Raw genomic sequence first — 19,802 nt, forward strand, 5'->3', positions numbered from 1 at the left:
TTTCCACACACAAACACAGAGTAGTTTTCCATTTTTTAATGTTTAAACTTCATTTCAAAAAGCAGGTTTGCTGTTTGCAACCATGACAATTAAAATGTGCTTTAGCACAGCTGTCTAGAACATCTCTACAAGCCAGTCAGACAATACATGACATTTCAATGAGTAAAAAAGAGCATAAAACTGTAGGTGTAAGAACAAAATGTTAAAATGCCTACACACAATAATAAAAACCATCAATTACATTATCACATAAAATAAGTCAAATGTACAAAAGTTTGCGACAGAGGGGACAAAAGGACAACACAAGATACTTGTTGGAAAACATTTTTGTGCTCTTTGGGCACTTAATTAAACATATCAAAATCATCATCTTCATCAGACTCTGCAAAATATTTAACTTCTTTTCTAGCCCGGCCTGTCCGTGGCTTTGGGGCAGTTTCGGAGGCAAAGCCTGACTGGAAGATTTCCACATCAGAATCCTGGTCAAAAGCAGCCTTCTTGGATTTCTTTAGGAAAAAAAAGACAAATCAGTTGTGATGCTTTGTACATTTTCCATTTTAATATTCAGAATGGGAAGAAACCTCTCTAGCATCTGATTTCTAATGACACCTCAGCCTCCATTACCATATTAGCAATTTGTAATAAGAACTTGTAAAGTAATTCATGACGTTCTTCTTACAAGGAGAAGAGAGCATAGATGGCACTGACCTTGCTTGGTGTGGACTTGGGTGTTTTCTTCCCAGGGTTGTATTCGCCTTCATTTTCTGAACCAGATGCTTTCCTTTTCTTTGCCCCTCTGCCTTTTCCTGAGAGATTACGAGTTAATTTTGTTTTGTTTTTTTTTTTTTTAATAAACTCCAGACTTCATCAAACTGAAAAACCCCCTAGTGAAATTACTTTAGTATGTCTACATGTTAGGTTCAAACCCAGTTCACTACTCAAAGCTTCTTCACAACAGCAGTATAATACAGTATTTTTTATATTCTCAGTTTTAAATATTTTCTACTTCTTCCACAGTCACCATTCACCCTGACAGTTCAAACTGTCAGTTCAAGACAGGGACAAACTTCGTGAGATCAGGTAACTTCTACACTGCTGAAGAACTACAAGTCCTTGGTCACCTTCTGCACTGATTACACAGCATTAATTCACCTTTACTATTTAGTAAATTTACTGTTAACCTCAAACATCAATACTGGTGCATCCTTTACAGACTCCTCCAATTACACTGCTTGCTGTGCTGTGTTGTGAGGACTCAGAGAACTGGGATACCAAAAACTGGGTTTAAACACACAGAAATTGCTACTTACTACAATTACTACCAGAATTTTACTGGCTTTGAAAGAGTTGAGATAGAAGAAAATAAGTAGTACCCAGTAGAATGGAAGAGGGTGTGTGAGGGGTGCAGCAGCTGCAGAAGTGCATTCCCAACAGTGCAGGTCAGGTAAAAAGTTCACACACAGTTTGCCAAGAAGTCACTGTAAAAGGCTCATGGCTGAGTAATCTACCAGTGCTCAATGTACTAAAACCTCACTGTGATTCTTGCAATCATTGTGAGCCCTATGCTCCAGAGAGCCCAGGTGTGACTCCTACCTTTGGGTGCTGCCGTCTTCTTTGGAATGCCGAATTCTGAATCTGAGTCAGAGTTTACAGTTTCCACCTTCTTGGCCTTGGGGGCTCTTTTAGGCTTAGGGGGTGCATCTAGTTTTGCTGTTGGAAGTTGAGAGATACTAAACATGTTAAATTCACATACTGGTTGGACATATTAAATTGTACTAGATACTCCAATTACAGCATAAATGTCAGACATTAAAAAACAAGATGAGTGATTTCTGCACTTGGGGAAAATATACTTCAGCTTTTATGCTAGAACTGCGTGGAATAAAAAGGAGGTTTCCTGTGTCCTGCTCTGAGATGGATCAGTGCACCCAGTAAATTCCGGTGTCCTTGACTGAATACTGTTTCATCTTTTTGAGTACAAAACAGGTTACTAGTAGCTAAAGCAGCAACAGAAATCCTCCAGGTTGGATACTTTGAACGGGCCTGGATACATTACAGTGTTTACAAATCCAGCCGCTTGTGACATTTTTGCCTTCACGGTGGTAGGACTGTGGGACAGCTTTCCCCAGGATTACTGCAGGAGTTTGGGAGGCACTGTGTGACATTGCTTTCTGTCAGTCCCAGTGAAAAGGAACTTCAGAAAAAGCAGAGAGGAGAGGAGAGGAGAGGAAAGGAACATTCTGCATTTCCTAGAGAGTTTCGATCAGTGCTACACAACTAATCTGCCTGCCTTTAAAAGATGGTCATTGGAATGTTCACACAGTGGGTGTCAAGGGAGAGAATCATGGAGCCATTTAGGTCAGAAAAGACCCTTAAGATCATCGGATCATGTGTGCTATAGGCTTATAAATGAGTGAGTCTGGCAGAAACCTCAGACACACACCTGACCTACCCTCTGTCAGCCACAAATGCCTCACATAGACACACGTACAAACACTTCACATACCAGCAATGTGGATGTTTGTGAGAATTCAAATTTCATTTACAGGATCACTAGGGCGATATGTTTGGAGAACAAGAGAGTGTCTCCAGAAGCGTTTTGGCTACAATGCCTTGAACTGCTACCACTGGAGAGTCACTGCAGAAACAGAGGTACGACACACTGCCACAGACACTGGATTTGTTCTCCACTTGAAACAGAGCCTGCCTGCAGAACACCAAGTCCAAGGGACAACAAACCTCTTAGTTGTTATCTGGTGGCTAAAGGAATAGTGTCCAGAACACTCACTGCCCTCTGCACTAAATACAGGGGGATTCTCATCCGCTACCATAAATTACACCCCTAATGGCTGCACAAGTGTGGAGGGTCACTTGGCAGCAAATCAGCTCAGCCAAGCTCTCCACTACGTACCATGACAGGAAACAGAGTCTGCAGCACAATGAATGCACACAGGCTCTCAAGAAGCCCAAGTTTTTGGCAGGAAGTCCAGGTATGGTATCAGCCCTGCAGGTGATGCAAAGAGTACATCTCACTGCTAGAATCTCAGTGGCTGGGCTGTTCAAGGTGAGCAGCTGCTTCTCATCAAAAATAAGGCTGCTTTTCAGATTTCCCTTAGGCTTTACTCTAAAGCCCTAGAACCACAGACAGCTCAAATAGTCATGGAAAAGTTCAGCTGTCTCTTGATCCTCTGTAGTGAACACCAGAGGTCAAGAGATTTCATCCCACATTGATTGGAGTCTGAAGTCACAGAAAATCAAACAGCTCTGGAGCAATCATTTCATCCACACACAATCAGCACTCCCAGTGCGAGGGTGAGTGGATGGAATATTACATTACCAGAAAATGGGGTCTGAGGAGGCTGCTGCCAAGTCCACAACAATGGACTTAGAATCCAAGAGACTACAAAAAGGGTACCAGATGACCAATGAACTAAACCTACTGGACTGTCCAACTGTGATCATGAAACTGTGGTGATGTCTGATCTGGGCAGAAGAGATGAAAACTGGTGAAAGCAACCTGTCATGTTGCCATACACTGAGAGGCAGACTGTCCTTAAGGCTACTCTGAAGGCAAGAACTTAACTCCTGCTTGAAAGAGAGCCTGTTTATACACATTTTGTGTGTGTACAGGTTAATCAGAAATTCAGAAACAGATCACAGCTGTATTTTAAGGTTTCAGTTTAGGCTAATGACCCTCAAAAAACAGAGAGGGAGAAAGACTGAATGTTCAGTTGCATCCGTGCCTGGCTACAGAGTTGTCTCTTGCATTTGCTGCAGTACAGAAGTTTAATATAAAAGACTACTCTATTAGAGATCAGCTATTCCTGTAAACAATCTTTATTTACTATACTACAGAACTCTACCAACAACTGGAAGTGTTTGAGATGTATTCAGGCATTCACTGATTTGACCTGTTAACAAACTAGATTAGACACAATGCATCAAGAGATAGACTAGAAATGGGGAGGCAGTGGGGGAAAAGGTGAAAAGATGCTGCAGTTCACTGGTGCCTAATATGGAACACGAGATGGTTTTTTTCTCATCTTTAAGAGAGTAAGTTAACTATTGTAACTGCCTGCTTTCTTGTCAATTTCCTTGAGGTACCTTTTCTTACAAGAATTAATATAGTTGGTCAGAAGAAGTTTTAAAAAACAAAGGCCACAGTATCACAGGAAAAAAAAATGCTGCAAGATGCCAGTTCTAAAAGCTGACTAATAATTGAGAGAATTTACACCTCTGAAGTCTGAGGAGAGTCTCTCATCCTCTGTTTCAAGAGGAAAAAGTGATAGCCTTTTGTGCTGGTTTTGGCTGGGACAGAGTTCATTTTCTTCATAGCAGGTAGTGTTGGGACTGTGCTTTGTATTTGGGCTGGAGACAGTGTTGACAATACAGGGATGCTTTGTCACTGCTGACATAGAGTTTCCGCTTCTCACACCAGCAAGGGGGCTGGGAGTGCAAAAGGAGTTGTGAGGGGACACAATTGGGACAGCTGCCTCCCACTGACCCAAGGGATATTCCACACCTCCTGGTGTCATGCTCCACTTTACTCCACTCTGAAGCTAAAAACCTCCCACTAGTTACACTAAATGAAGGCTGAACACCACGTCTGTATGTGGAAAGTATTAAGTTTTGACACTACAAAGTAGCCAGTAGAAAGAAACAATATTATTAAGGAGCTGGAGAAAGTTCACACCCCAGTGCTGAATTTCACAGAGTGCAAAATAAATGAAAGCAGTTCCCACTTTGAAGCCTGAAGAGACAATGCAAAGGTGAAGAAGATGACTTTTAAATAAAAGGATTGGCTTACAGGCCAATTCTATACATACCCTTTTTAGCAGCTACTGTTTTACTTGGAATTTTCTCTGTTTGTTTTGGGGCAAAAGATGATGAGAAAACAGGAGCAGAATCCTCATCATCACTGTCCAATTTTGTCGTATCTACAATCACAGAGCAAGTTTAGAATAAGATTCATTCACGGCATATAGTAATTACATCAATATGAATTACAGGAAAAATTAATCTCAAGTAAGTGTTTGTGATGCTACAGCTATGGATGTACTGCGACTTCCTTACCTATGATCCAAGCTTTGTTCCTCTAAAGATCAGAACTTCCTGTGCTTTTCCCCTTTATAAATGTGGACATCCTTCTCCTGTAACTACTGTGTGAAGTTTGTGTGTACCACTCCCCAAAATATCCCATTAATAGTTGCTGTAAAAATTAAATGGAACTGTGAAAACAAGCTCACCGTCATCTGTCTTCTGGGAGTAAGATGGAAAAGAGAAGATGTTCCCAAAATCTTGATTTTTCTTGGCTTGAGATGTTTTTCTACTTACAAGCAAAAAAAAAGGGAATCATATCAGTTACATTAAGCACATGCTGAAGTACGTGGACATCACAATATCCATGTAAGATTCAAATCCTCTTACAACATTTCCAGCATCTTTGTACCTGCTGGCAGCAGTCAAACCTCTAAAACTGACATCCAGACAAGAACTTCCATCATTTAAAATTAACAGAATTACGTTTTTTTAAATGGTTCTCTAGACCAGATGGGCACAAGACAGAAAACAGAGAATCTTTAAAAAAGTAATTTAACAGATTATATTACAGATAGTGTATCATAACTACTTCTATATATCATTATATTATTTTTTAATTATGAGTCACCCCTGCAATAGTCAGTTGCAAGGGTGAGATAACATACACTTGAATTCTTCCACATTTTATTTTTCATGGTACATGTAGAGTAATAACAGGCTGATGTTTCTCAGTTTTGTTCAGACACTTCTGCACTGAAAAAATTATTAATAAAGAAATCCTGCTGAGTTACAGTACTTACTCTGGAGATGGCTTTGATTTGACTGGGGAGAAGTCATACTCATCTTTTTCTAAACTGTCTGAGGGAACAAACTCATCCTCTCTGTCATTTGTAACTGGAGAGGCTTTTACTTTGAGCTCATCCAAATCATTGTTATTGTTGGCATCGTCATCATCATCGGCATCATCTTCTTCTTCTGAGAAGTCAAAAGTGTACTTGGGCCTCTCAGCTGAGAAAATCAAATGTACACATTTCAGGATAGCTGTTTATGTTATATAAAACAGATACAAATACAAATCAAAGTGGAAGTCACTGAACAATCCCTGCCTCACAGTACACGAGACAAAAGAGTGGTGGATAATACATTTGTTTCAGCCTGGAAGAATAAAGGGCTGAAAAGAATAAAGAATAATTTAGATGCTAGCAAACATCCAACACCTCTTGTGGCTTGCTCAGACACCTTCAGCTAATGGCATTATGGAGACATTGTGCACCAGTACTTTTAAGGAATGAGAATCCGTCACTTAAAATTGAAGATTCCTTGAATCCACCATTTGAACATTCTTTCTAATTTTCCAGAAGCTATGTGGGGTTTTTTTAACCATCAAACACTTATACATTTTCCAAACTTTCAGTCTTGGTTTCCATGGAGTGTTCAGAATTCTTTTGATAATTTTTTACTTGCCTTTTAGGCCTCATTTGGCAGTATAATTGTACTGGAGTAAATTTTTTATTTGTAATAATATTATCTTGTCTGTTTCTTGTATAATTCCCTAGTTTTATGAGTAATTTCTATTCTAGTGTTTAGAATGGGGAGAAGATTTCTGATCTAAGTTACAAAAATCTTTCATATCAACCCTTAAATTCCTGATCTTGACATTAAGAGTATTCTTTACACGGTGAAGAAAATGTAATGCAATCTATCTGTAGGAAATAAAGTCCTAAAAGAAGGCTATGGTCAAAGGAAAATGTAAGTTTGTAGTTGAAACTTTCAGTCACAATACATAATTCTCAAACTCTTGGGTACCTGCAGCTCTCCTAAGCAGAGAGTCTCTTGGAATAATCACAGGCTCATTTTCTTCTAAATCACTTTCAGACTTGGATTCATCATCTGACCATGGGTTTCGTTTCTTCACCTTTTTTGCACTGGATTTTGTAGATGATGGTGTCCTTCTTACCCTGGCACCTGCCAAAAGTAAAAGCATTTACCACAGTCAGGTTAAAAAATATTTTCATCTTTTCTGATTGTTTACAAATTTAGCATAAATTTTAATCTTAAAAAGTTCTCCTTTAAACATTGTAAATTTTCTTCTCCTCCCTGAAGAAAGATTTAACATGAAGATTTAACAGAACCTGACCAGCTGCTGCCAAAGAAATCAGTTTTATGACTGGAAAACATGAAGTGTCTAATTTGAAGTTTTATCTCCTTTGCCATCAAACTTGCACTTCTTTAAAGGTTGCTAGATTTTTCCAGAAAAAGAACGTGCAGTTTTCCATTATTCAGGGAACATGATCAGAAACACTTATTGGAAAAACACAACAAACGAGGGAAGCAGAGGATATCCTATTGCGGGGGGGTAAAAATGTGGTCAGTCAATTGCAGGGCAAGCTCAGGTCAAGCTGGGCTAACTTGCTCTGGCTCAACACTGGCTGTGGGAGATTTGAGCTGCACGTAGACAAGTCAGTCCTAACTGTACTCAGTGAATCTATTCAGGTTGGATAATCCCCTGAATAATTAAAACCAGATCTTATCTTAGAATAATTATTTGAGCAACCACATTTTTCCCCTTTTTTTTGAGAAAATAAACCCCCTCATACTTAAACCTTCTCTTCTGCCCCAGCTTTCTTATTTTGTTGCTCCCTCCCTGTTACTATGTATTTCTCAAACAGCAATAACAAATTCCCACTAGCAGAGGAAACAGGAAAGTGAATGTTGGTCTCTGCCAAGCCATAGCACCCATAACTTTCTGAAAGTTAGAATGATTGAGTATGTCAATAGAAAAATACATTTATTTAATCAACTTCTACAATCTATACCATTACTCAGACTGAGGAGCTGAAGGTGAGTGCCCTGTCCATTTCAGTTTGCACAGAATTAGCCTCATTATGTAAAAAGAATATATTTTTCTATACACTAATTCGAAGATTTAGACCCTCGAAAAAATTTGAATGTAGAAATTGTAAGATCCACCACCCCCAGGAAAGTAGCTTAGACAAAGAAATTTCAGCAGAGTACTTTCAAAGATTTCATTTTAGGAAAGAAAATCAGATGAAATAGTGATTATTGTGCTCTCTTTCCCCTCTCACTCTGTGTTAAAAATGTACTTCATGCCCAGTAAGTGTACACAACTAAGGTTAACTATGGCTGTGCAAGGGTCTTACCAGGCTCCTTCTTCTCTCTCTTAGGTTTAGGGGTTTTAGCTGCTGCAGCTGATGCATTCAGTGAGTCATCCCCACCACCCTCAGCTGGCACCCCACCAAACTCTTCATCAAATTCCATTTTTATTGCTAGAGAATCAGTTTCACCCTAAAATTACAAAATAAAATAAAATACACCTTTACATTTCAAGACTGAACTGGAATAGTTTTGTGGATGATAACAAATGAATGTAGACTGGTTTACTGACATTTGTTGAATAGACTTGGAAAGAAGTTATCTCAATAAAAACACCTGAACTATAAGCAGTCACAAGAGGCTTGCAAATGTGAAAGAAATCCAGTACAAATTTCTTATGCATCAGGTCAGCAAAACAGTACAAATATAGCACCAGCAACAATCTGGCAATTTGGATTTACACTACCAGAGAGAAAAATACACCAGTTAAACAGTAAATAATTTAACTGCAGCAGTCATTTTGGTTTACCTTTTTCTTTTTCAGCAACTTCCTGCTGGCATCAGCTTTCATAGCAGATGTAATCTGTGGAACTATTCTTCTGCCAAATGGTGATGGCATGGTCTCTTCCAGCTGGAGTTTCTTCATTTTGGGTTTACCAACCTTGCCTTTTATTGGTTTGCCAACCATGCCAGCCAGAACATCTTCTCTTTCCTGTGCTTCTACTTTCTAACAAACAAGGGGAGGCAGGAGGGGGGAAACTCATTATTTTTAAATGAGGACAAAGTGGAATGTGATGATTATTTAAGATTCATCTCCTTTTTACATGGAGCGTAAGTCTCCCCTTAATTCTCACTTGAATCAGAACACACTTTTCACTTAATCTTGGTAAATGCATTACCCTGTAGGGTTAAAAACTACACTTTTATTCAAGGATAAATAGATACAAATTTTTGGATGCCATTAGAACGAAACAATCTTTCTTCTATCAAGTTGCTATTTCTCTGGCACTATTGTAAATTTCCATTATTTCAGCATTTAACTTAAGCATTTAGTTTAGTTTTGAAGTATGTCACTTCAAAATGTTGCACCAGCCCTTTACAGACAACATAGAAAACTGAGGTCCAGCAGTTATTCACCAATGGGACTTTATTCCAGAATTACTGATGAGGCAAACTAAAGGTCCCTCACATAGTATTTATTGTCCACACACTTCATTCCTGGATGTACAGCTTTGAATTTGATAATACTTTGTGCTTCACAAAAAATTAGATCATGTAGACCTACTGTAATTATTACCATTACCAGTTACTACTCCCAGGTTTTTGTCATCTGAAAACTAACTTTCTCCTGGTTGTTCTTCTTTTAACATCACTGACTTGGAAAAAACATTAAACTAGATAGGTGCAAGAGACAATCCCTGAGAAACACTACTAGGAACGTTGATACCCAATACTGATTTTCCAGTTACCATTATATTGTGAAATGCATCTGCTTTTGATTCAAAGTGTAGTATTTTTAAATCAGTTTTCTTAAATTTTAGTATTTTTTATTAGTTAGTGCATTTAATTAAATTAATGTGAATTTCATGTTTTAGAAATACATGTCAAGTAAAACATACTTCAAGCCCTTCAACAAACGCCGCTAGATCTTCCTTCCAGAGATCCGAAGGAGATTTCCTTTTAAGGTCATTTAGTTCTCTCTCCTAAAACATGAAAGTAGTATAGAGAATGTAAGTTACAACTAAAGCAAATGCCACTGAAGACTGAACATTCCCAACAGGCACATCAGCAATGATGGTGTAATTTCAGAACAAGCCTTCCATGTTGTACCAACCTTGGAATCTCTCTGCTTAATCAGCTCTTCCACTTTCTCTTTTGTGAGTGACCACAGGGACATGTTCAAGATGTAGTTGAAGTCAGGGCCAGAGGTTGCACCAGAAGCAGAGGAAGCATCATCATTTGCATTCTGAGAGTCCTCCTCCTCTGCTGCCTGAGGTAGAACATTCACCATTCCAAGTATTAGTGATCTCAGCTCTGTGCATGAACTGTAACACTGCTCCAAAGCACCATCACAGAGAAGTAAGATGTGCCCTCACAGATTCAATAATCTGAACATTTTCTGGGCCTTTCCAAAAGGCCATGTTCCTGTGACCTTCTAGAGCTGGATTATTAATCATTTGGTTTAAAAAAACAAACTGAACCTGTGCTAGAGTCTTGTATGCTGCTGGCTGCAGATACTGGTGCTGTCCCACCTGTCTCACAGGGCTGAGACCTTTGCCCTTGGTATAGTCATGGATATCTGTTCCTTTAGAAATGAGCACAATCCTTTGGATAAGAGTTGATACCAAAGCCCCAAATGCACAAACTGAGGTTTGAAAGTAGATCAAAATTTCTCTAAACAACAGTCTTGTTATAAAATAGAAATCGTTCCATAGAGTTAAAATGCAGTATTAAAAATACAAAACAAATGTGAAATGAAAAAAAATAGCTAAAGCAGTGGCAAAGACACAGAAAAGGGATGGCTGACAGAAATTCAAAGCTGCTTTTCAAAGTAGTTCCATCTTCCCATAGTAATGGGGATGTAATTTTGAAATTAAACTTGTTGCACCTCACTTCTGGAACAATGAAAACTGTTTGGTTTTAAAAAAAGCAGAAATAAATATAGGTAAAGCTCACGGTCAAATTTACTAAAATAAATTTAAAAGTCATAGCTTTATAATATCTATGTTTCTTTACAGAAGAACAATCCCTAAGTCACATAGAAACAACTACATTTAGCAATTAGTTGTATGAGAGGGTAACTGATGCAGCACTTTCTGTATCAGACAGTCAGAAATCAAGTTGCCAGTTTTGATTTGGGTACATTAAGAAATTCAATCCTCTGCAATCTCATTTTTCAGACTTGTATTATCTAGTTTTCTTCTAAGAATTATCCATATACAATACCAATATTACGTAACTATTTTTTTGTGTAAGTTTAATGTGTTTTTTTTAAATGGAACCCAGTAAGGAGTAATGAGTAATGTTTTTAAAGTGCTATGTGTGTTATCAATTAAGTTAGACTACTAGAAAACAAGCAATATAATTTACAACAGTAACATCAACTATATCTAGATTATTACCTTTTCCTGTGCTTCTTTCCAGGCTTTTACTGGATCAGATTCATAACCTCTCTGAACCAACATCTGAATCAAATCTCTTTTTGATCTGTTCTCTACAAGACACACACAAGCACAGAGGAGGAGAGAAAAAAAAAAAAGAAGGAAAATCAGTGTCGTGAAAATAAATGCATTGTATGCAAGTGTTTTCTGCTATACTTACATATTTCCAGATCTTCCCCCACTGTTAACAACTCTAACTTCTATTTACTCACCAATGGTAATTTTTCCTTGTATCTTCTCCAGGATGAAACGAGCTTGGTTGTTCAGCTTGGTGGACTCTGCACCGAACATTCCCACAAGCCACTCCTTGCGCAAGCTGTAATAATGTAACCTCAGATCAAAGAACTCCTTCAAGATGTCCTGCACGGTTTCGTACTTCTTCAGACACCCCATGTGATCAAACAGCACCTAGAAGATACATTATATGCTTGAGAGAGGCTGCATAACTCAAGCTTTGTTAGCCTTTGTGTAAGTGTTCAGTTCTATTGCACATATAAAAGTACCCTACAAGAAGTGGTATTTCGAGGAGTGTGAACTCAAACCTCACTGTGGAGCTACACAGCACAGAGCTGGATGGACTTTATTTTTACTCATGAGTAGATTCAGGATGAGATTTATGGTAGCACAATCAAACAAAAAGACAGCTATATAGAGAAATATGCCTGAATTCACTTGAATGACTAATTTTATCTACATATTAAACCACAAGTTCAGTAGCAACTAATGATTCACAACTATTTAATATAACAGTTTAAAAGCTTAATAATCCTTAATAATCTTTCAATTCTGCTGTGAAATCTGTCACTTTTCAGCTGTGAAAAGTACCATCCTTCAAGTTCAAGCACTAAGCAAGAAATCATTTTTACTTGATAGGTGGAATCAATCCTGCCTGGCTTCTGACATCTCCGGTTTAGACATTTATAGGTGAACTAGTCACCCTCGGTGCCCTCCATAGTCAACTGAAAGAAATAAACCCCTCTAGGGGGTAATTCATCTATCCAAAATAGCTATTTGGGAGCTGGGGGACAATGGCCAGCTCGCATAACTTTTTAAGGTGCTTACACTAGGGCAGATTAATTCCTACACAGGTACAGAAAGCAGCCCTTACGATTTATTTTGGCAAGCAGAAAATGCAGGATTCAGCTGCAAAACATTTCGTAATTTGTGAAATGTAAAACTGACAACAGATTCTCACAGTAGTTCCTACAAATTGTTTAAACGTGAGAAATAACATCACCCTGATCTGGTAGATTTGCTCTTCAAGTACAATCTACAAAATTAGTTGAGCAAGGCCTGTTTCCTCTTCTAATTCTACGATCTTTAATTTATTTTTAACCTATTTTCACATAGCTTTTGATGTACACAACAATAGCAACACTAATGATATTTGTGTTTTATGATAATATCTGAAAGTAGCATCTGCCATAAAAAAAAACAGAACTGTTTTTTCACTATCTGTAAAGACAGGATGTTTGGAAATCTTCTGGCAGAAATTAACTTACATTCAAATCCTGCTCAGAATAGACAGACATCTATATTTATTCATATTCTTAGTAATTTACAGCACTATTATGTCTTCAGCAGCTTAAGAACAGTGTTTGCTATACCTTACCACCAAAAACTGGATTTATGCTGGTGGAAACATTGGATCATTTAACTCCTATTAGAGAAGTAACAGTCCTGCAGAGAGTGCAATTTTGAAAATGTAACTTGTCTCAAGTTTAAAACTCAAATCTAATTATAATATGGCAGAAAGGTACTTGTACGATCTACTTTACATTAACCACTTTTGGTTAGCTGCACAGGAAAATTTCAATTACAGGAAGGCAACCACCCCAGACCTGTCTTATTTGAAAGACTCATCAGGACTAAAATGATTTGATCTTTCATAATGACTTAATATTGGCCATCATGACAGCTTTCTACTATCCAAACAATTTCAAATACACAAAGCACTGTTCAATACCAAGAACCAAGGTATACTACAAAAACATTTAAGTTTACAACAAGCAACAGAAGGGATTCTGATAGCCAAACATGAAAAAGTTACCATAGAATTACAAGTAAGACTTGTTTGAAGCTTAAAGACTTTGTGCAATCCAGCAGCTTCTGCCTGTGCAAGTTTTTCTTCTGTCATCTTCACAACAAATTTCACAGTTGTATCAGTGTGGTATTCCTTATAGTCAGAAATTAATGCTGGAGTTTTCTCAGTCCCATTCAACATAGGTTCTAGAACCTGTTCTTTGTACACCTGTTAAAAATAGGGCAGTAAAAACCAGAAACACTTGAAATGCCTTAAAACTGCAAACCAACTGAACAACATAAACTTCAAAAGCTCTGTGCATTACATCTGATAGCAGTTATAGTTTACAGAACCAGTATAACCTGCAAAATGCAGGCCAGGAGCAGCACAAACAGACAAGGCATCTAACCAGGACAGAAAAGGCTACTGTGAAGTGGATTAACTAGGAATTCAGCAGGAGAAGCAGGTATTCTTTGTAGCATGGACAGCTGATGGCACGAATAGAAAACCATCCTCTACAAAAGCACACAGGAGAATGAAGCCATGCTTCTTTCCTTGTATGTATAATGAGAAATTGTGTTAGAAGTTCATGCAGATGTAGGATTAAATAATTTAATGAGGAATTCTTCATTGGTTTTTGTTTATATTAAAATGTATTTCACTTTTACTTACCTGGGTCCATGTCCTTACAGGAAGCTCTGTAATTTCTACTGTGTTCCTGTCCACCACAAAAATTTCACCACTCACTACATACTGATTTTGACCAAGTTCCTGAATGGTTCCTTTGAAGTTTTTGTAGTTTGGGAGCTGAAATTGGAAAAACCAGCAAAGTGGTAATAACCTTTATAATAAAGCGTCAGTAAAATATTTGTTTCCCATACTCCATTACAGTTATCACTGTATATTGCACTAAACCATCAACAAACCTCTCATGCCTGTGAAAATCTGAAGTCATAGGAAAAATACTACAGAGAAAAAACCAGAATATACACATGCAAGTGACAGGACCAATTATCCTACTGTCCACAGAGTAGAAAAATTGTTAAGAAGATGTGGCTGAACCCAGGGAGGTAGTGGGGTTTGGTTTTGATTCTTTTCTTTGGTTCCTTCCTCCTCTTTTTTAAAGAAAACTCCAAGCATAAATAAGGCATGACAGAAGGCACATTAACACCCCAGTCTCACAGTAACTTTACAGAAGTGGTGCTACCTCCCCTAACCATTTTCTCATTTTTGTGCTGTTTGGCAAAGATAGTGGAACCCATCCAGGTTAAATCGTAACTAACAGGCTGAGGAATTTTTTTTAACAGGATTGGTTTCCTTATCCAGCTTACCATGAGGACACAAACACATACCAGCATACAGAAAGGAGCTAGATGGAGGCAGAACTGCCTCTTTCAACCACAGTGAGCTTCAATTGACTGTGAGACTACACAGAAGGCCTAGGAGTCCTAAAGGAAGGGCAATGGATTGCATTAATTTAAAAAAAAAAAAACAACTTCATTGTTCCCAAGAATTTGAAAAAGGAAAGACACTATGTCATGAAAATGGATACTGCACACTCAGTGAACTGTGATCAAAATAGAGAAGAAAAGATGTTTCTGCTTCTATGACTTGGTAAACACAGCCAAGCAGCAATATTCATCAGTTGTAAAATTAGGGTTACATCAACTGTATTTCATCTCTTGGTCACAGATATTATGGGTTCACACAAGTATTCTTCCTGCCCAATTTTTTTCACACCACTTCTGGGACTTCTGAAATTTTGAATAAACAGAAGCTAAATGCAGCTCGGAAGCTGCTGATTTTCTTGAACAGCAGCAGTATCTTCTCTGCCTACAGATATATAAAAGAGAGAACAATTCAGACAAGAGAAAGAAAATGCTAACTTTGGCTGAAGATACTTAAGTAGTACCTTCAAAAAGAAAGAGTGATACAACTTTTTACTGCCATGTCACAACTACCTTGTAAGACTTGTAACAGTCAGCAGACTGAACAAAAAGTCTGCTAAAATAATTGCAAAAAAATACAGATAGCAATGTTTTTGCTTCAAGGTGAACTTCCCAGCCTTATCCCAACAGTCAAGTAAAGCTTCTGCATAAAATTACTGGGACAAACCAACTCAGATGTTCCAATAATCAAGAAGTTCAAGAGAGATAGGAATTAATTTTGCAAGTACACACAAATTAAATACCAATATGTACTATTATTTTTACCATTGGGTGGGGATCTAGGCCATCCAGCATTCGTCTGACATTGTTTACAATCTCTCTGGTATCATAGTTTGGAAGTTTGCATGCCCATCCGGTGCCAATTCCTTCAGCTCCATTTACTAGGACCATGGGAATGATGGGAATATACCATTCAGGCTCTACACGTTGGTTGTCATCATATAGGAATTTAAGCAAGTTGTCGTCCACTGATGGAAAAAGCAGCCTTGCTAAAGGGCTTTAAAAAGAAAAAAAAAGAAAACCATTTAACCTCAACTCCATTAAGTAAAGAACATTTTGCTTTAACAGTCCTTGGGCCAAGATATGATCTGTTTGCAGATTTTTCTCACATCTTCCTTTCTCTGCCATTTTGAAGCTGAAAACCCAACGTACACATCTCCTGAGATAAAGAAGTTCTTCCCAATGGAAGAGCGTGTTCGTAATAGATGATGTTAATTTCCTTCACAGTAACACACGTACCTGGTGCACCAGCAACTGCTGACATTTAACATCTACAAAATATCATTCTTTGAAGCTTTTGAGAACACACAGCTCAGTGTGACACTGGGGCACCCAGTAATAAAGCAACACAGCATCCAAAAAGTTGCAAAATTTCCTTGCTTAACTGTAGGAGTAGCAAAATGCTATGGGTGTTCAAATCCATACTTAAGAGATCCAAAGCAAAATATGAACTTCTATCAAAATATTTCAATCTTTCTCCACTTCTCTCCCCTACCCACCCCCAGAAAAAGAGGTGTTGTGAAAGGATGAGGTTCATAACAAAGTGTCATGGGTTAGCAAGCATAGTCCCAGAAGTGATGTCCTCGCCAAGGGGTGCTTACAGCTTCCTCTGTGACCTGACAGAACCTATCAGCTGGCCAGCTTGAATATGGACGTGTTTTTTAGCCACTTAAATTGTGACCGCCTCTGTGATCCACGCTTCAGAATAAACAAACCCCGGGCAGAGCTCTCTCTCGTTTCCGGCGCTGGCACAGGTGGCTGTGGGCCCTGTGTGGGGGTGGGCGGGCCCGGCCCAGGCTCTGCTCGGGCCAGGCCAGGCCGGGCCATGGCCATCCTGGAGCCATGGACCTGTTCCACCCCACAACCCTGCTATGTGCAGACAGAGCAGCCCGGCTCCCCCTCTCCAGTGCGGCCAAGATTCAGCTGAAAGTTGCACTGCTGTCCAGCAGAGATCATGTGATCAACACTGATAAGTGACATTCCAGCTGCAAGGCCTGGGTGAGATTAACCCTTTTAGTGCTGTGAAGAGCTGAAAACCCGAGGGAAGAGAAAGCGGAGATGCTTAAAGCTGAAAGTCTGTTGTAGAGCTATGATATATCAGAGTATCCCGTTGCGATTTCATGAAGGCATGGGGGGTGGAGCGTTCAACTTGTACTTGTGAGCAAAAGCACCTACGCTGAGATAGGCAGATGCTGAAGCAGCTGTAATTTAATGAGAAGTTTGAACAGGGAGAGATGGAAGCGATGAGGACGTTTGCTCCAAATGGAAAAGGAGAAAACCTCAGTTCCTAGAGATGCTTCCAGAGATAGTCCTAAAGATGAAGATGAGTACCCTTTGCTCCCAGGGAAGGAGAAGGGCCTCTGTTCTTAGAGATGAAATGCTCCCAGAGATGGGTGAAGAGAACTTTTGTTTCTGAATGGCTCAACCTTAAAATTGTACCCCAGGAATTCAAGAGTGGACCCTCGAAAGCAGTTGTGGGAAAAGCTGCAAGTTGTGGGAAGGGACCCACATTGTGAGCAGAGAACCAACCCGGGCGGCTGGCTCGTTGTGATAATGTGTTCATAGCATGGGCAAGAGAGACTCCTCTTCCTAAATGAACTGAACAAGGTTATTATGGAAGTGATAAACAGACTGAACATCTCAAGGGCTGTCTTTTTACATTGTCAGTGGGAGAAGGGAGAAAGGTGGGGGGAGGAGAAGTGTTCTGAAGGTGTGGTATTATTATTTTTTTTTTCTTTTTCTTTTAGGTCTGTTTATAGACTCCTTTATATTCTTTCAAGTTTGGTGCCTGCTTTGCGTTTCTCCTAATTCTTATCTCACAAAAGATAAATAGTAATGAGTATTTTAGACCAAACCACTACACAAAGCTATTTAAAAGAATGCATTTAGCTTGACATTAGCAGCTTACCTTAACATGGTGAAAATATAGCGAGGGCTGGCAGCATCCTTTCCACCATGAAGCCTGGTGCCAAACTGACCAATAGGTTGTAGCAGATTCACATTGTTACTTCCAACAAAGTTCTGAGCCAAGTTGACGATAGTCATCATTAGTGCTTGCTGCAAGAAAATACATATTCATAGTACTAAGTATGAGACAGTCTACCCTAATCAGCCAGTAAAATCTATTTTTAATGGCCCAAAATTATGTGACTAACCTGAATTAAATTTATAAAAAAGCAGTCTCCCTGACAAAGGCCTGTTTTAACCTTTTACAAGGGCTGCTGGGAATACATATTCTATGCTTATGAAAACCCCTGGGCTTCTCATTTTTTTCTAAAGCACTTCTCTGGGGAAGTAAAGGGACACAAACTGACCACACTTGCACGCACAAACCACTACTCATTGCTTCTAAAGGGAGAAGAGAGGGGATAGATGGACTGTTAATATGGCCACTCTTGCTAATATTTCAAATAAATATAAACAAAATATAAACAAAACAGGAGCTAGAAATAATCTTTGTTCTGACATCATAAAAAGTTTTTGAAGAACAGTCTCTGCTTCTTCCCTTAAAATACTGTACTTCTTGTTTCAGACAAAAATTGTCCTAGTACATAGTTCCTGTATTCCTATGATTTGAGAATCTAGAAGTTGCCTAGGTAATTAGTTATCTACTATTTTGCCACAACCCATACTGTATTTGGGATAACACTGTGGACAAACACTTGGAAAGAAAGGAAATGTGCTGTCTTATTAAGACACATACTGTTCGGTTCACTTCCTTCTAAAAGACGTCTGTGATTAGTAGAATTACAGTCAATAGTTTGCAATTTTAATACCAGAAACATTTACCTAATATTTTACGTAGGCTAAAAGTCCTCACAACTTCACCATCCTCCATACTCACCTCCCCATGGTGATAAGCTGACATTTCAGCCACAGAACCAGCCAGCTGAGCAACCTTTACTTCACGTTTATCATTTCTCTTAAAGCAAGTGAACAGAACCTTGCGTTGCCCTGGTTTCAAACCTAGTAAGAAGAACGTCCCATTCTCAACACAGACACAAGCAAATGTTTTCAAATTATAAACTTGTTTAGCCTTTATTATCATTTCTAATCTCTCTCAAAAGAAGTCTAGAAATTAAATAGAAGTAAATTCACATGGTAATATTAACAAAATAATAAATATATATATTTTTTTTAAGTAATAAAAATATTTTACCAAATTCAAAACAATTACCAAGAAAGTGGAAACATAATCTTTTCAGCCTATTATACAGCATCCAATACATCATTCTAATAAACTGCAGCTTGATCCTAGACGTACAACTTCCACAAGTCAAGAATTCTTTCCCTTCTACTCAGCAAAATCTTTTTCCTAAGAATACCGGCACAAATTCAGCAATAACAGCTGTAACTGTAGCTTACGTGTATTTCACAGCACTTAGAAATTCTACTTTTTGTGTGAAATTCTCAAATATGCACTAAAATTCAACAAAAAAAAATGTTATCCTCTTTAGATCTTTTATTAAAGTTTTAAGAAAGAAGCCAGTTTCTGATCTTCTGGTTTATTTTCATTGCTTAGGCACACTTTAGGAACAACATCTGTGTGGAAGGGATTGCATCATACTTCCTGCATGTTATCTAGAACTTGATAACCAGTTCTAGATCATGCTTATTGAGCTAGGCAGTGTTTTAATTCACATACATTTCTGAAATGCACTAAAATATTGTTAAATGTTACCATTACTGCAGTGGGTCAAACATAAGAGCAAAAGCTGGAAGGAAGACGAAAAAATAAAAAAGAAACTGACTTCAATTTCCATTTTATTTAAATATGCAATATCCAAACTTTTTTACAATGGGTCTGCATCATGCTTTACTACCAGAAATCTATTGAAAACAACAGACCTAAAGGATTTCTTTCACACAGGAGAATCACCAAGTAGTAAGAATTGTAACTAGCAGCTGTGAAGAGACAGTCAAAATCTTCTTCATTATTTTTTCTGAGATTTGACAGCAGACTAACCTGTCATTTATCTCCTGACAATGCTAAAGGACAAAAGCCATTGCTAGAGC

The 19,802-nt window shown here is 38.4% G+C and overlaps 1 protein-coding gene across 3 annotated transcripts in view; it reads right to left on the reverse strand.

Moving 5' to 3' along the window:
- Window positions 1–21: 21 nt before the first annotated feature.
- The window catches only part of TOP2B (DNA topoisomerase II beta), a 60,655-nt gene continuing 40,874 nt past the window's right edge, over window positions 22–19,802 (reverse strand). For 2 of the 3 annotated variants that reach the window (XM_069007309.1, XM_069007311.1), the window contains 18 exons: window positions 18,631–18,752; window positions 17,695–17,843; window positions 15,552–15,783; window positions 14,011–14,145; window positions 13,366–13,566; window positions 11,528–11,723; window positions 11,277–11,368; window positions 9,989–10,144; window positions 9,774–9,857; window positions 8,684–8,881; window positions 8,202–8,346; window positions 6,847–7,005; window positions 5,841–6,048; window positions 5,247–5,329; window positions 4,827–4,937; window positions 1,594–1,710; window positions 709–806; window positions 22–506 (listed from right to left, as the gene is read on the reverse strand). In XM_069007309.1, the coding sequence (XP_068863410.1) occupies window positions 345–506; window positions 709–806; window positions 1,594–1,710; window positions 4,827–4,937; window positions 5,247–5,329; window positions 5,841–6,048; window positions 6,847–7,005; window positions 8,202–8,346; window positions 8,684–8,881; window positions 9,774–9,857; window positions 9,989–10,144; window positions 11,277–11,368; window positions 11,528–11,723; window positions 13,366–13,566; window positions 14,011–14,145; window positions 15,552–15,783; window positions 17,695–17,843; window positions 18,631–18,752 (2,648 nt within the window). In that variant the 3' untranslated portion in view covers window positions 22–344. The remainder of the gene's footprint in view (window positions 507–708; window positions 807–1,593; window positions 1,711–4,826; window positions 4,938–5,246; window positions 5,330–5,840; window positions 6,049–6,846; window positions 7,006–8,201; window positions 8,347–8,683; window positions 8,882–9,773; window positions 9,858–9,988; window positions 10,145–11,276; window positions 11,369–11,527; window positions 11,724–13,365; window positions 13,567–14,010; window positions 14,146–15,551; window positions 15,784–17,694; window positions 17,844–18,630; window positions 18,753–19,802) is intronic. The other variant, XM_069007310.1, reaches the window with a different exon arrangement.

This window comes from Aphelocoma coerulescens, chromosome 2 (genome assembly GCF_041296385.1).
Source record: "Aphelocoma coerulescens isolate FSJ_1873_10779 chromosome 2, UR_Acoe_1.0, whole genome shotgun sequence".
NCBI lineage: Eukaryota > Metazoa > Chordata > Aves > Passeriformes > Corvidae > Aphelocoma > Aphelocoma coerulescens.